Source organism: Rhinopithecus roxellana, chromosome 15, assembly GCF_007565055.1.
Source record: "Rhinopithecus roxellana isolate Shanxi Qingling chromosome 15, ASM756505v1, whole genome shotgun sequence".
NCBI lineage: Eukaryota > Metazoa > Chordata > Mammalia > Primates > Cercopithecidae > Rhinopithecus > Rhinopithecus roxellana.
In genome coordinates, this window is record NC_044563.1 from 26,949,722 (window position 1) to 26,967,759 (window position 18,038).

The 18,038-nt window shown below is 36.2% G+C and overlaps 1 protein-coding gene across 1 annotated transcript in view; it reads right to left on the reverse strand.

The window, feature by feature from the left end:
• SLC5A12 (solute carrier family 5 member 12) overlaps positions 1-18,038 on the reverse strand; it is a 50,377-nt gene that overhangs the window by 12,805 nt on the left and 19,534 nt on the right. The window contains exons 7-11 of the mRNA XM_010389362.2: positions 13,980-14,109; positions 12,758-12,846; positions 8,071-8,183; positions 3,548-3,615; positions 197-283 (exon numbers count right to left, since the gene is read on the reverse strand). Of these exons, the coding sequence (XP_010387664.1) occupies positions 197-283; positions 3,548-3,615; positions 8,071-8,183; positions 12,758-12,846; positions 13,980-14,109 (487 nt within the window). The remainder of the gene's footprint in view (positions 1-196; positions 284-3,547; positions 3,616-8,070; positions 8,184-12,757; positions 12,847-13,979; positions 14,110-18,038) is intronic.

Sequence of the window (18,038 nt, forward strand, 5' to 3'; positions counted from 1 at the left end):
TGCTCTTCTTTCATTTCTGTTCCCAGAAAAATGTCACTGAAGTCAGAGATAGGTAGACTCAAGCTCTGTTTAATTCTACTGTGGACTCTTTTCCTGCTTAAGACAAATAGCTTTTCCAAACAGGGGTGAGAGGAGGAAGAAATGGCTGGGACCAGTTTTTGACTAGGAATTGTGAAGATGGCTGTGGGATCCTTACCTTCCAGTTCACAAAAGGGAACAAAATTCCCAAGGAGAATAAACCCAGCATTGGTCCCCCGCACATGCCGTGAATGCTGAGGGAAGCCTGTGGAACAAAAGCAGACCAGATGAACCCCCCACTGAAGGGCATCTGTGACTTCCTGGCATCATCCCTCTCTTGCACCTGGGATAAAATTGGGTCCTAGTTCTGACCGTGCCATTTATTAATTATGTGCTTTCTATAAGTCATTTCTCAATTCTAGGCTGAATGATAAGCACTGTATTTATGTGTGTGTGTTTCTGTGTGTGTGTTTGTATAGTAGAAAGGCAAACAACTTGAATTTGGTTTGAAGTCCAAGCTGAAACTCATTGAACTTCAAAGTGTTCTTTCTCCATAAAAAAAAAAAAAAATAAGGTCATAGAACCAAGGAGACTTCAAATCACCTCTAGAAAGTGGTTTTTTTTTTTTTTTTTTTCCCCAGAAAGATGGGTTCCAATGCTTGATTGTTTTTTCCAGATTAATTTCAGAGAAGTCAATGCCTCAGCTATATTCTTGACAAAATGGAGGTAGATGAGGGTAAAGCCTTGCTTCTTACCCAGTATCAATACTTAAGTTAATATTCCTGGCATTTCCTCTGCTGACTGATAGCATTGATTCACAGTTTCTAGGGTCGCTGAATTTGAAAGTTCATTTACTAATGATTACATAGGAGAGTCAATAAATTAGTAAAGGTAATTTTATCTTCCCCTGTGGGAGAAATATTTCACAATCTCTTACAAAGTCACTAGCTACCATGCCTCAGAAGAAAAAGGCCTTCACATGATAAAAACAAACAAACAAACAAACAAACAACAACAAAAACAAGGTGGTGGGGGAGGAATTCAAGAGTTCCTGGATTTAAAACTATGTATGTTTCTGTAGTGTACAAGCAAACTAATTTTAATTTTTACCTTTCTTTTGTTAATATTAAGCCTGTTTAATTAGAGGAAGACTTATAGCTCATCTAATTCAGCCTACTCCTCAATGCCCAAATACCTTCTGATCTTCCCTGCTGCTATTTGACCCCAGCCCCTCCTGCCCCACTACTCTCCATCCACTCCATTGTGGTTCTGTGGTCACATGTTTCAAGTGAAACAGGTTTCCTTACTAGAGGATTTTTCGGAGCCTTCAATATGCCCCTGTATCATGTGGATTTGGGGGAGTGGAATGTAGTGTGCAGTGTATTCCAAAGTCTTTTGACTGTGGAAATTTTGTTTCTTGGAACATGTCACAGGATGAGACTTTCCAGAACACATTTTCTAAAGTCTTTAACTAAAACATTGAAAGGGTCTTTGTTTAAGGAACTTAAGCTGCCCCACTCTCACCCTCAGCACCACCCATAAACACATACCATGGGTACAGGGTGGTTTCAGAAACATGAAATGAAATTAAACCTGGCTCTATACCTCATCCCTAGGGTACCTGATTTCTTGTCTTCTTCCCATATGTAAATTCTGAATACGAATGTTGTGCATTAAACTCAATTTAGCAAGGGTGTTTGGAAAATTAAATAAGGGAATTATAGTTGCCTTTTTTTGCCCATCAAAGTCAGATGTGTTCAGAGAAATGAGTGGACCACCTTGGAGTCAAATACCTCTCCTAGGAAAGGAGAGATCAGGGTTTTCATTCTTGCCTATCAACATCTCTTAAACTGCATGGCACACATCTTAATCAATCAAGAAGGTGGGCCCAGCATACTCAACTGAACGAAGGCAGGAGGATGAGGGCATCACTCACCACTTCCTCCTCACTACAAGAATTGTTTTCCACCAGTCTTTGGAGAAGTCCTTGCCTATCTGGAGCCCCTCATACTTCAAATGCAGAGGACCTTACAGTGGAAATATCTCTGGAGGAAAACAATTTAGTGACTCTAATCACCACCAGTTGGACATGATGATACTTTCTTAAGAGTAAATACTGATTGTGGAGCACAAGACATCAAGAGGCAACTTGGAAATATAGGTTCCATGAATAGGAAAATAAATCTTAAAAAAGTACCTGAGATCACTAAAGACAAACCTCGCCACCTTGCCACTTCTGCTGTGTAGACGGGTATATATCAGAGTGCTTCAAACATTATGAAGGGATTATAAAGCATCTGTGATAAAACAGTATGTTAATGGCCTATTAGAAAGGACACCATGTCCCACAAGTTCTTTTATGTAGACAAGTGAATTATTCCATCACTTAGCTCTCCCAGATTTGTTCCCTGAATCTTATAACGGAATTAATGGAACTTATCTAAGTAATCATTGGAAGGATCAAGTAAGTTAAACTGCTCTGGGAACTGGAAGGCCTTCTATAAACATTAATGATTATTATTCACTTACTGTGACTCATATCTTCATTTGAAAAAACATTTATTGAAAACTTATACCATGATAAGAAACTCTAAATGATGTTCAGATTACATAAGGCCAGTTGTGGTGGCTCACGTCTGTAATCCCAGCACTCTGGGAGGCCGAGGCTGGTGGATCACTTAAGGTCAGAAGTTCAAGACCAGTCTGGCAAATATGGCGAAACTCCATCTCTACTAAAACTACAAAAATTAAGTGGGCACCTGTAATCCCAGCTATAGGGAAGGGTGAGGCAGGAGAATCGCTTGAACCTGAAGACATGCTTATCTGATGCTGTTTTGTGAGTTGGGTAACACGGGGAATGGGGATGGGTGGCTCAGGAGACTTGGGTCATAAACCTAGTTTTTCCACTAACTGTGAGACCTTGAACAGGATATTTTTACTTTTTTTCCTGTAATCACCTGCAAAATGAAGATAACTGAAACAGATTATAATTGAAACATAAGGTTCCTTTTAGTATTGATCTTTTATGGAATTGAGAGCTGTGAGTTCATCTTGGATGATAGGTGGAGGTGAGTAGATATTCCATTCTACCACTCTTTAATTATGTAACTTTGGGACAGTTACTTCTTAGTTTCTTCATCTGGAAAATTAGTGCATTAATTATACTAATTTAAGAGAAGTGATGAAGATTAAATGAAATAATACATTTAGGAATCTGCCCAGAACAGAGTGTTACATACATGTTAATTATTATTGTTTTAACTATTATTATCACTACTTTTATATCAGGATAATAAATTCTCAGATCTGAATTTTTAGGAGTTTCTAATTTTATCTCACTATCCTATTACTAGTTTTAATAGTTTCTCCTTCTGAAAGTGATTTTGGTTGAAATTTTACATGTATTTTTAATTGGGAGCTGGTATTATTAAATGTCAGCCTTTGGATCTTGGAGGAAGAGGCAGGACGTTAGAAGAGAGTGGAGGGAAGTTCTGGTGACATCAAATGTGTCTTTTTCTTCTTTCGTTACCTGCACAACACCTCCCAGGACGGATGCAGCCACAGCCATAGAGGTACACATCACACCAAATAAGAGACCTGAAAGAAAGAAAGACAAATTACAACCGTAATTTCCTGAGGAATTCTTGACTTCAAGGGATGACTTGAGCCCGCACTCAAAACTGTCTCTGATGCAAGCCCTTTGCAAAGGGATCTCAGTGAGGACCGTCCTCCACATTCAGCCATCATCAGCCCCAAGAGAGGCATTTAGGAAGTCTCTCTACCAAGGGAAAGTTTCAATGACCTGCTTCCTCAGGTCAGGCGGAATGAACTGGTATCCAGCCTCAAGGGTTATCCTAAGCTTCTAGAAGAAATCTGTTATGTGGAAATCACATGAAAATGTGAGAACGGTCCAGACTAAATCTAGACAAAATTAGTGGAAATTAATTCCAGGGCAACCACCCTCCAGCAAGGAGGTGAAAAAGAAGCTACTAATTCCAGGAATCCAGTAGCTTTTCATCTTAACAATGGCTAAATAATGTCTACAAATTCTATCTAACAGATTTTGCACATCTGGAAAGTTTTTCAGATTTTTCCCTTTGGCGCTTTATTTGTATTATCCTTATAGTCCTTAGTTATGCTACATAATGATTTATTTGTTTCTATATCACCATAAGGGCCTTCAGAGTACGGTGCTCTTCTGGTATCATACAACCTCACTAATAAATCAGCATATATGTTTTAGTCAATGTGTAAAAATAACGTCTTTCCTAAACCATCTTTTTTTTTTTTTTTTTTTTTTTTTTGAGACGGAGTCTTGCTCTGTCTCCCAGGCTGGAGTGCAGTGGCCAGATCTCAGCTCACTGCAAGCTCTGCCTCCCGGGTTCACGCCATTCTCTTGCCTCAGCCTCCCGAGTAGCTGGGACTACAGGCGCCCGCCACCTCGCCCGGCTGGTTTTTTTGTATTTTTTAGTAGAGACGGGGTTTCACCGTGTTAGCCAGGATGGTCTCGATTTCCTGACCTCGTGATCCACCCGTCTCGGCCTCCCAAAGTGCTGGGATTACAGGGTTGAGCCACCGCACCCGGCCTCTAAACCATCTTTTAAAAAGCCATTTTTTATACATCTTTGTTTAAAAATCATCTCAAGAGTACACTGAATTCCAATAATAACACATAAACTAAATAATAGAGAGAAAGGCAAAAAGTAGCAAGTAGACAGAGACACAGTGACAGAAATGGAAAGAAAACTATTGTGTTGATTCTTTTTGAACATTCTCTGTCAGCTGTATATCCAGCCCAGTTCCCAACATGACTATTAATTCAATCTTATTGAATACCAACCATAGATTTGACACTGCACCAGATGCCAGTGCTATAAAGTTAGAATGTGATTCCTGTCTCTAACAACTTTCACTGTAGAAAGGAACTACTTGTAAATTAATCCAACAAGTATATGCATATACCCAAGAACAATGCCTGGTACACAGCAAGTACTATGTATTTATCATTTTTATTTTATTTCAGATTCAGTACATGATATTTCCTATCGGAAACTTACTCTTAAAATGAAATCAGGCTAGCAACTTTTGAGGCTCTCTTTTCCAGCTTTTCAAATACTGAATTATCATGAACGATGTGCATGTTAAAATAATTTGGGGGAAGTATGCAGAAGTCCACAATTTACTTTTAAATGTACCAAAAATATGATGGATTAACGGATGGATAGACAACTGGATGGATATGCTAAAAAGCAAGCTTAGGAAAATATTAATGGGAAATCTAGGCAATGTATACACGATAATTCACAACAAATTTTTAAACTTGGCCAAATAATTTAATTTTTATAATAAAATATAAGGAACATAACACAATAGCATAATTAAAATCATTATTGTTAAGAAGTTTATATAAGGAGAATTCAAAGTAACACAAAGAAAAACTTGAATTCTTCAAGTATACAGAAGAAAAGGACAAAGTTATGAAAATAAGAGAAAAAGTGAAAGATATGGAAAACAACCTAAATTAGAAAACCAATTAAGCATAAAGGGATGGTAAAACTATTCATACTTGCAAGCAACAACCACACTTTCAATAAAATCAATTTCCATGTTAAGAATCAACGAGAGTTGAGTCAATGGTCAGATATATCATTTTCAAAACAAAAACAAACAAAAATTACAGCTTTCCACATTGATAATAAATAGTTTAGCAGACATTATGTGGAAAGCATCTTACTCATATTATCAAGGAAAGGAGAAGGAGGAGGAGGATGAATAAAAGAAGAAGAAGAAGAGAGAGGAGAAAGAAGAGAAGAGAGCGGGGTGGGGGGGAAGGAAGAGGAGCTGAAAGAGGAAGACGTTAGTATAGTTAATACGTAAAATAAAAAAATACAATACAGTTAAATAGAAAAAAATAAATTCTATTGCTAGGTGGAAGACTGACAAAGATATCAGTTGTTTCCAAATATGTTTTCAGGTTTAATGGAATCCCATGGGATTGAGGAGTGGCAGTGGGGGCTTCAGATAGGTTCCATGGAATAAACATTGAAGTCATTTTGAAAGAATAAATAGTAATGAATAGCCAATTTTTTTTGTAAAAATTACAATGGAAACATTTTAATTTTTAAACTGTAAGAAAAATGAGAAATTGTTCTATCGTATATTTAAATAAAATACTACAAAGTTATAATATAAAACAAGATGGTTTAGTCCTGTAATTACAGAAAATAAGTATATACTATGAAACATATTCTTATAGATGAAAAAAATTTATGTTATATATTTTTATTAATGAAAATATGTTTAAAACAGGAATATTGGAAAAATAATGCTGGGGAAGTGAACTATATAAAAAAAAACAATTTAGTGGCTGGATGTGGTGGCTCACACCTGTAATCCTAGCACTTTGGGAGGCCGAGGCCGGTAGATCATCTGAGGTCGGGAGTTCAAGACCAGCCTGACCAACATGGAGAAACCCCATCTCTACTAAAAAAAAAAAAAAAAAAAATTAGCCAGGCGTGGTGGCGCAAGCCTGTAATCCCAGCTACTCGGGAGGCTGAGGCAGGAGAATCGCTTGAACCCAGAAGGCGGAGGTTGCAGTGAGCTGAGATCATGCCATTGCACTCCAGCCTGAGCAATGAAAGTGAAACTCTGTCTTAAAAAAAAAAAGAAAAACAATTTAATTTATCATCTTAAATAATAAATCAAATAAGTAATTTAGATGTATTAAATATAAAATATGAAAGTACTTACAATCTAAAAGAAAATATAAACATAAGTTTTTAATGTAAGAAATTTATAAGCATAAAGAAATGATAAAATAATAAAAGAAATGATATATTTGATCAAACAAAATGAAATTTTCTGTACATGAAAAATATGTTTCAAAATAATTAAGCTGGGAGACATTCTACAATAGACAAAGGACTTACTTCCTCTCTATGTAAAGAGATTTTGCAAACAATAAAATTTCTACTGTCTCATCAACAAATATACAGAAAGCATAAATAATTTTTTACAAAAATATACAAATCATTACTATCTGAAAAATAATGATCTATATTTCAAAAGATGTAAATTAAAGCAAAAATGTGATGCCATTTTGTCTACTAACTTGGGCAATTTTAGAAAATACTAATATTAAGCACACAAAAAATGTATCAACACTCAATGCTGCCACATAATTATTTATTCAATCCTGCTAGAACGAGATTTCATAATACATACCAAGAAAAATAGGTATAATTTTATTTAACAATGTACATAAGTTTTCCCAAATTACTTATGTTTTCTATTAGTAAATACATAATTTGTTTATACTTTAAAAAGTAAACCTTGTGAAACTGCAATTTCTCTGGTAAGTGCTGAAGTGATTATAAACATAATATGCAATTGCATGATTAAGCAAGGAGCAATTATTCTTTCAGGGGGTTACTAGGAGTTTGGTCATAAGGAACAATTCTTCAGAAAAGAATTCAGCTTTTCTTTGGCAAGGTGACTGGCCATAGTGAGCACAACATCTTCCCATGTAGAGAGACTAATATGACCATCACACAGTGTAATCAAGAGAGATTGATGTGATTAGTCTGCAGGGGCATCCAATCTTTTGGCCTCCCTGGGCCACATTGAAGAAGAAGTTGCCTTGGAGTACATAGAAAATACACAAACACTAATGATAGCCGATAAGATTTTAAAAAATACAAAAATATCCAGAATGTTTTAAGAAAGTTTACACATTTGTGTTGGGCTGCATTAAAAGCCATTCTGGGCCGCATGTGGCCCACAGGCCGTGGGTTGGATAAGCCTAGTTTAGAGTGTGGGGTAAGTATAGAAGAGTATCTGAAAATAAAGTCAGTTAAGGTAAACTAGCTAGTCATTCTTTCCTGATACCCTGCCGGATCTTTGGAAGTGTAAGAATCTATATGTGGGATTCTTCACATGTCTCACTGTGCATTTGTGTTTATAAGTGTGTCCTGAATAGCACGTGCAGGATTTTGACATGTACCACACGTACATTTCATGATATGGAATAGAAGGTCCACCAGCTGTACCTACATAAGCCTTTACTGATCCAGGTGCTCAGCTTGTCCGAGAGATGGGGAAAACAGCTCTTGACAAAATCCTCAAAGGTCACTGTTGCCAAGGCATTGATGCTGGCAGCCACGGTGCTATAAGGAAAGAAAAGTGAGAACATGGTCTAAGCTACATAAGGCAGAACTATCAGCCTGCCCTCTTGTCCAGGGCAGAAAGATAAGGCAAGGCTCTAGGAAAAACAGATGCAGACAGGTCTCTATCTTCTGAGACTCCATGAGAACTATATGGCCTCTTTACTCATCTTTGAAATCTTTTTCCATGCTATTGTGCTTAAATTTTTTCCATGAACTACAGTGAAGAAGCTAGGCTTTCATAATCTAACACCCACTAATCCCTCTTAACAAGAGGTTAAATGAACTAGCAGACAGCACCAGAGGAAATATGTGTGTGTGTATCTATGTGTGTGTTCAGGTTGGAGTGGAAGCAGAAAGTAGTGACTACCCTATCCCAGGAATCAGTACAGCCTGCCACTCATTATTAATTATTCACTCATTTATTTATACATCGTTTTATTCATTCTGGGTATCAAGCATACAATGGTGAACCAGAAAGACATAGATCTTGCACTCTAAGTGGTACACAAACTATTGACAATTATTTACCTGCTTACAGTTGTGAAATTGTTGTGAAGGAAAATAGCAAGGTGCTATAAGAGCATACAGAGACCTAAATTGATATGTAGTTTGGAAAATTTTCCTTAGGAAGTGACAGATAGGCACTGGGAAGATCCACGCAAAATGGGAAAAAGATGTTGTAGGAAAAAGGAAAACTTACATATAAATGTCTCAACATAAAAAGGAGCTGTTACATTCAACAACCGAAATCTACCAGCGTTGCTAGAATGATATTATAACAGTAAAAGAGAAAGTGGCAAGAGATAAGACTGGGAAGTGTCCATAAATCGAAACTGCATAAAACCTCTGATATTCCCTCTCTCACTTTCCAATCAGAGCTCAATCTTATTTGACCTAAAACTTGCTTAGGTGACACAGCACCTGAACGTTGGGGTTTTCTTTGCAGAATGACATGAGACCTTCTTTAATTCGTCATACAGACCTGGAATATTTTAGCGAGTGTAATAGATAAAATATTCAACTCAAGTGATGCAAAATCACAACTATGAAAAAAAAATTATGGAAAAGAAACAGGCCAATGAACAAAAGATGTCTAGGAATTTGTAAGTTTTCCATTTATATTCATTAAAAATTATTCTGTTATCCTTCAGTGCTCACTTGAACACAAGATATAGCTATGACTTCTCTAAGTAATATCTACAGAGGAAGTAAAAACTGTCCAAGACCCATATCTGAAAACTAAGTGCTTTGGGGGTACTATTCTTATTTTTCTAAGAATTAAAACATGATATGTGATCTCTGCCAGACTCCTCTTCTATCTGGAGCTCCATAAAAGTTAAATAAGGAAAGAAGACGATTAAATAAAAGGACTTTTTATGCTCCCAAAATCTTTGTCTTAATATACATCTTGTGAAAGTTTCTAACATCAAGGTTAATATTTGAATCCTTTGGGTGGGAGGAGCAGAAAGTTGAATTTGGCCCAGCAGGGTAAGGTTTGTAGAACCTTTGCAGGGTTGCATTGGCAGTCAGGTGTATCCATATGTCAATTTTCAGATTCTAAAGCTGCTACAAGATAGTGGAAATATTTTTTCCCCTATGTCTCAACCACTATCTCCCCATTCTATCCCCACTCCTGTCTTTTCCTTTCTCTGTCCCCACAGTCTCCTTGTGGTTGTGGCAGCAGTAATCTCTCTGTACCATATGTTGTCCAGTGTGTTTCTTCCTTGAAAATTTGATACTTAGAATAAAGGAATCAACATTCTTTTATGGGGGATTTATTCTGTTAACAGCCATATTTCTCCAGGCTGGAAAGAGTGAGCCTTAGAGTAAGAGGGCAAAAAATAAAGCATGTAGAGAGAGACAAAAAGACAGAGTGTGACCCTTACTGGTGTTTGAGTCTCTGGTGCTCATTATCTCTGTCCTTAGTGTCCTTGAGATCCTAGGACCAACACCATAGGACACTGTCTCTGTGTGCTATTGATGCAAAATTCTAAAAACAGTATTAGTAAAGACAAGTCAGCAGTACACTAAATTAAAATCCTAAGGTAAAGTCATTATGTAAATTCAAGGATATTGCTATTTTGGAAATCTGTCAACATATTAACATGCTAAAAGTTTTGAAAGAGCAAAATTATATATCCATTTCAAAAATGCTAAAATTTTACCAAAATATACCACTGACATAAACATCTTTCTAAAATTAGCATAAATATATGCATTTTATTCTTTTACTTTTTAAATAATTTATGCAAATATTCTCAAATATAAATAATACCTTTCAAACCAAAAGTCAATACCTTATTAAATTGTAAAATCAAAGAAATATTCCCTTTAGAGTACATAATAAAACGAGGATTTCTGTTATTACCTTAATTATTTATTATTGTTCTCAAAGCACAATTACATAAGAAAATAAACATAGAAGTATGCCTATTAAAAAGAAAGAAAAAAAGTCAAGAGTATTTGCAGATATTTGATTACAATCAAACCCCAAAGAATCAACTAAGAATATTTTTTAAAAACCCCTAGGTATCAGGAAAGTTCTGTAAAATAAAATTAATTAGGGTATCAGCCTAATAGATAAATTATATTTTAAAGCACAGTCATCAAAATTATTGGTGTTGGCATAGCTAAAGACCAATACATGAAAAGAATGTAAAAGATAATTAAGAAAAGGTATAAAATACAAAGAAGAATATAGAATGTAATAAAAGTAATATTTCAAGTCAGTGGTGAAAAATGGCCTATTTATTAAAGACAAATGGGACAACTTGGTTACTAGTTTACAAAGAAAATAAAGCAGGAACTTCACTTAATTTCTTATATCACATGTATAGTCTAGACAATTTAGTAATGTTAATATTGAATAAAACCATAAGTATACTAGAATGGTATCTAGTTGATTATTTACAATCATAGAATGGACAAACCTTTCTGAGAATGATGTTAACCCTGAAATCAGAATATAAAACATTAATATAAATTAAAATCTTTATGTGCTCAAAAATGTCATTAATAAAGCAAATAAATAATGAACAAATGAGAAAAGCAGTCAGTTGGCTACTTTTCTTACATACAGGTCAATTGGCTACTTTTCTTATATATAAAGAGGAAAGCTCAAATATTCCTGACAGAGAAGACCAAGTCTTCAATTTGTATATCACTCACTCCCTTGGTTTCAAACCTTCTAATGACTTCCTATTTCACTTGAAATGCAAACTCTACCATTTCATGAAGGCTCATCATGATTTGATTCTTGCTCACCTCTTCTAACTCATCCCCACCTGCCAGTGTTTCCTCTGTTCTTCAAACACTCCATACAGTTTGTCTCCCCAGGGCTTTAGTATTTGCTTTTCCCCCTGCCTGTAAATATTCCTGCTTGTGCTCTTCACATAGCTGGCTTTTTTGCATCCTTTAGATTTCAATACAAGTATCACATATTCAGAAAGGAGTTCCTTAAAGAGCCTAACAAAATTAGGACCCTCAGACCTCATCTCTCTTGAGGATACACGCTGTTATTTCCTTTATACTGTTTGCTATTTTCAGACACAATCTTATTTATCTTTTTTACTCACATGGCCATCTGCCACGTCTGTTAGAAAGCGAACTCTATATTAGCAAGGACAGTGCTTATGTCAGTCTTGTTCTCTGCAATATCCCTGATGTCACCAACTGTGTCTGGCATAATATAAGTCTTCTAAAATATTTGCCATAATAAAATACATGAATGATTTTGTATTTAGAATAATGCCCTTATTTGAGGAATGGAAGTTATTAGCTGTCTGAGTGTGTTATTAAAGATGAGATGAATGGAATGCAAAGAATAGATGTGCAGAATATATAGCCATGCATTGCTTAATGGCAAGGCTATGCTCTGAGAAAATGCATTGTTTGGTGATTTCATCATTGTGCAAACATCATAATGTGCTTACATAAGCCTAGATGGCATTGTCTGCTATACACCTAGGGTATATGGTATAGCCTACTGCTCCCAGGTTGCAAACCTGTACAGAATGTTACTGTCCTGAATACTATAGGCAATTGTAATACAATCGCAAAGCATTTGTGTACTTAAACATAGAAAAGGTATGATAAAATGCGGTATTAAAATATAGGGCCATCATCATATATGCAGTCCATCGTTGACTGAAACATCATGTGGTACATGACTATACATATTGCAGCCAAATGAATAAGAAGAGCCAGCAGAGTGAGCTGCTTTATGTAAAGGTGATGTGAAAGTGTGGGGTCAATTAGCATCAGACAAGGTAGGATAGCGAGAATAAAAGTCTTGAGTAGGGACAGATCAAGGCTTACATCCAGCCCCTGCAGTTGACTAACTCACCATAGGTAATTTTTCTATCTGGCTAAATCTCATTTTCCTTATCTGTATACTGATGATGAGTGAGGTTCTAGCCTCATATGTTGTATGCCAACTAACAAGCAAATACAAATAACACATTCAGAAGGTCAGTTTACACACAGTGGGTGCTTGCTGAATACTGTCGATCACTACACCATCACCCTTGTCATCCTTTCCATCATCATCATCAGATTATTGTTGATATACGAACCTCAGAGTTCCACTGAAGGCACAAGCCACAAAAAGTCCTGGCAGTCCTGGCATTGTGGCAAATATCTCCATGACAAAGTACGGCATCAGCTGAAGAGGAGGCAAAAAATAAAAACATACAATGAAGAAAGAAAGAAAAGAAAAGAGAGAAAAAATAGGATTAGCGGTCTTCTCATTAGTGTTTGAAATGTGGGAAAATAGCTTTTGAGCAAAAGGAGGTAGGAAGTTTATTTTCCTTGTTTTCAATATATGCCATTTTCTTTCCTGTTTATCCTGAATGTTAGCAACTAAGCCCTAAAATCAAACCCATAAAAGAAGTCTTCAGGGAATCTAGATATGATGTTCTACTCTACCTCCAGGTTTGTGGCAGAGGAGCCCCTCTTTGACAGAGCAGGACAGTTAAATACATATAGAGAGGGAAGGCAAATGATTGCTTCTCGTCAGCATATTTTCCATAAATAAAGTTTCCAAAACCATGTTTACTGTGCTATACCAGCATGATATTTAAATTATGCTGAGAAGACATGAAAAGAGGCAGGCATTGTGGAAATAAGGGTCATTGTCTTCAATCTGAGGTTCCTTAATCAACTGTGAAACCTGTAGGAAGAGTCCAAAGGCAGAAGCAACATCCAAAGCCATAGTTCAAGCCTGCATTCCACTGTTCCCAAACTTGCTATGCTACCAAGCCTTGTCTTCAGAAACAAGGTGAGGTGCCCTCTTTTTTTTGTTTTTTAGATGGAGTTTCACTCTTGTCGCCTAGGCTGAAGTGCAGTGGCACCATCTCAGCTCACTGCAACCTCTGCCTCCCAGATTCAAGCAATTCTCCTGCCTCAGCCCCTTGAGTAGCTGGGATTACAGGCGCCCGCCACCATGCCCGACTAATTTTTGTACTTTCAGTAGGGACGGGGTTTCGCCATGTTGGCCAGGCTGGTCTCGAACTCCTGACCTCAGGTGATCTGCCTGCCTCAGCCTCCCCAAGTGCTGGGATTACAGATGTGAACCACCGCGCCTGGCCAAGGTGCCCTCTTTTTTACCTTCTCATTCCCCTATATTTGAACCTGGTAGATGCAGATATTACCAAAGAGAAGAAAGAAGCCAACTTCTTGGGGTTTGAGAAACAGTGAGCAGTCCAGGCAGAAAAAGAGAAAAGCCAACATTACCCAACAATGACCAGAAGCATTCTCATTCCAGACGTTCCCCACTGTCCTCAAGAAAACCCATACCTGGTCTGGTGCTGAGATGATGCCTGAAGTCCAAGGGTCACAGTCTTTGAAGTGAGAATACATGATTAAGCCAGAGAAGACAGCACACACCAGAATGATCCAGAGACCCAGCAAGTTAAAATACAAGGCACTAGAAAAGAGCACATCGGCCTATTGGTAGCCTGCATACCATATCATGGTGTGGTAAGGTCATTATCAAGTACTCAAGGTAAAGGATTTTGGGCCTTTTTGCTAGTAAAATAAAATTCTATAGCCTTTAAGAATCACTACACTTTATACTTTTGTTATTTTTTTTTTTTTTGCTTGAGAATATTACATTTTTAGACTCATTACCAAATTTAAATAAAGTAAGATTTTTAAGTGAATTTTCCTTTGAAATCAGGAGTTTTCTGCAAAGTCTTAATATGTGTGGTATGAGATCTATTCTCTTGGATTAAATTTCACATACCGATCACTCATATTATATAACTTCCAGTGATTTTCCCCCTACTCAATTCATAAAACTGTCAAAAAGGCAACTTATATTTTTAACATCTTTTTCCAGAGGAATAATGAGGTAATACAGAAATAGGTAAGTGTTGGAAATATTCACTTTGGAGATTAATGCAGATAAAAGTTAGAGTTGGTTTTTTAAAAAGACAACAGAGAGTACAAAAAACTTAGGATCATCATACCCATATTATGTGGTGCAATTCATTTTATTTTAAAAGGCACAGATATGCCTAATTCCAGCCTGGGTGCTTTTGTAGTATCCTACAGTTATGTTGTATTCATTACTGTCCTTTGAAAGTCGAAATTTTACTAATTTCCTCAATTCCAGAGAGGACATGAAAGTAGGCTGGCCTTACCTTGGCCTGAGAGAATAAACAAACTCACTGTGGAGATGGCCACAGGGGCCCAAGAGAGCAACGCTGAACATTGTCTAAGATCTAGTCACTGTTTGAAGGGAATCATATTTAAATGTAAGGACATACGTTTATTTCAAAGTCCTCTAAAACCTATACTGTATAGGTGTAGTTGACTTTCAGAAGACCCTTAAATCAAAGTCCACATTTATAAGGCAAATATGCCAGATAATTATCCCACTTAGAGGAGTTTTCACTTCACAGTTTAAAAGAAGTTTTTATCTCAAAGGCTACTTCCTTGAAAGTATTTTGCCAATGCAATGATTTTTATGTGTTTGTTTGTTTTTCTTGCTGGGCTTTGGGAATACAATTGCTACATAAAATCAGCAATACCGATAATTGCTTTAGTTGTACTCTGGCTGTCTCCAACCTTCTTTAGGCCAACTCTATTCAAGCCTTTGCTCTGGCCATCTAGAGAGGCTTTCCTGTTCATCCTTGTTTGCAACATTCACTTCCTGCTCTCTTGTCAGTTTCTACTCCTTATAATCAATTATGTCACTATAGTATTTATGATCTGAAGTTCTATATTTATTCATGTATTATTGTTTTGTGTTCCCAGAGCATTGAACAGTTCCAGCATATAGCAAATATAAAATTATTTTTTTGGTAAGAAATGATGAAATGATTGAAGAAATTAATGGTAGAAATTCATGACTACATAATTACATTTTTTACACTGTTTCTTTTTAAAATACACCATTGGACCTGTAGTTAAAAGTCTTTAAACCCTTAACAACTATGTGACTTTAGACAAGTCACATAACACTCTGAGTCAGTTATATCATCTGTAAAAAGAATGTAATGTAACTGCCTTACTTTTTATTATAGGATTATGAGGATTTAATGAGTTACACTCTGTAAAAATATGTGGAAGTTATATAGCCATACAGAGGACAGTCATATATTATCCAAAACAATCTTACAAGTTTATCAGTCAACTATGCAAAATGAGAAACCAGTGGCAATAGAACATTAAAGTCATTGTATTTTTAATTTGTTTATCATTTTAAATGGATGTTGGTTCTATAAAGGGTTAATTCTTCTGTTTGTAAAATAGGCTTTTTCATTGATCCATTCAAAAAGTATTTACTGGGCAACTGTCTGTACCAGGCCCTGTTCTAGATACTGTGGCTATAGCAAGAAGCAATGCAAAACCCAACCTCGTGGAGATTACATTTTGGGATTAGAAGCAGGTAATGAACACTGAAAATAAATAAATACATACATAAATAAGATAAGATAATTTTAGATCTGATAGAGATAAGGGGAAAATAAACTAAGGAAATGGAAATGGAAAAGCAACTGTGTGTAGATGTGCTCATCATAAGTGGGAGATGGGACGTGATACCCCGCATCAACTCCTACCCTCACAGCACCATTTGCTACCAGCAGACCTGAAAGATAAACAAGGGTTTAGAAACACGAACAGTTAACTTCCAGGAAGCACATGTAACTGTCTTGGTAAGTGATACTATTTCTAGGTGCAAGGAAGATTTGGCTTTAGATTAAGTTGTCTTTGGTGAATAATCACATTTCTGGTCATGAAACCAAATGCATGTATATGAGCCACTCCTGATTCTAACCCATGCCCACTTTCAGTGTGAACTTTATGGATCTATTTCTACCTACCTATTTTGCAGGATTAATTTTCCTCAAGTACCAGAGATTTTTCTAAACCCCATGGAATGTCTTAATTACATTAGGCTCTCAGATAATGGAACAAAAGCAAAACATCTCATCGGCATCTGTAGAGCCTCCTAGGTGACAGTCAGTCAGCAGCTGGCTCTGAGTGGCTTCCAGATGCCCCTGAGTGCCCTCAAGGCTCCAACTATGTGACAGATGGGAGCCCTCACCATTCCCCCACCACAGCAATCTCCCCTGCAGCTCTGTGCACTGCAACTGTACCGAACATCTGAACTGATTTCTCTCTCCTGAATTTTATTAACCCTATCACCTTAGATTCTCTCAGGGATCCCTTTTCTAAAGCGAATTTTTATGTTTCATCTTTCATTATTCTCACAAAATTACTATCACAGTCCTAATCCCTTCGTGGGAGTCAGCATGAGTGGAACCAGGAATGGCAGTCCTGAATGTTAGAAAATTATGTACATTTTGTTAGGAAATTATGTACATTTCTTTCTTCATGAGTATGCCTCCTTTTCTGCCAGCTTTCATACTCACTAAATACTAGTACAGCAAATTCCAGTTTCCGGGTAACTATAGGAATGGGATTGCATTTATTTTTCTTGAATTAAACTACTTTACTAAATGAGGTTTTAAGATTTATATACAGAAATATGTGTGTATGTGTGTACACACATTGATTGATTACAGCTATATAATTGTATTACTTGGTCTATCTTGTTGGAAATGTCCTAGTTAGATAACGATAAGTTCATTGATGGCTTCTGATTAGTTAGCCTTAATTTTCATTTACATATATATGTGAGTGTGTACACAGACACACTCACATATATATGCCCATCCATACATGTGTGTGTCCCTGTGTATATACATACACACAAGTATGACCTTCTCAAGGCATTACTTTGTTTACTAAGCGATAAACATTTGAATAAGCACAAAGCATTGTTCTTGGTCTTGTGGGGAAAAATGATTAAAAAGACACATTTCCTAACTTTCAGGTATTAACATAGAAAAATTAGGCATATTCACAAAAGAAAATAATATAAACTCATAATATTTTTAAAAACTAGATATAACAAAGAATTATTATTTATTTTAGCAAAGGATTCTTCTCTTTACAGGTATAGCCAACTATAATTTATTTTAGAGCAGAATTTTAAATGAATTTTTCAGATTAAGTCACATGCATTTTCAATAACACAGCTGTTTGATAAAGAGATGACCACATGTGTGGAGGGTTTGTTACAATATTATTTATTGTAATAAGATTTGAATATGTTACCAGTGAATTGATGGAACACCAGATAATGCTTTTATTTCCTTATTCTGAGAGCTGTGAAATATTACATTACAGTTCTCCTTTTGGAATTCAGCTTACAAAATGGTTGAATCATTTCCAGGCAATTTTATATTTTATTTAGTGAACATAAGAAACTGTGCATTGAAAGCATTTTAAAATCACTTGGGGAAATATTCATAGTGACTATTTCTCTAAGAAAAGTTTAGT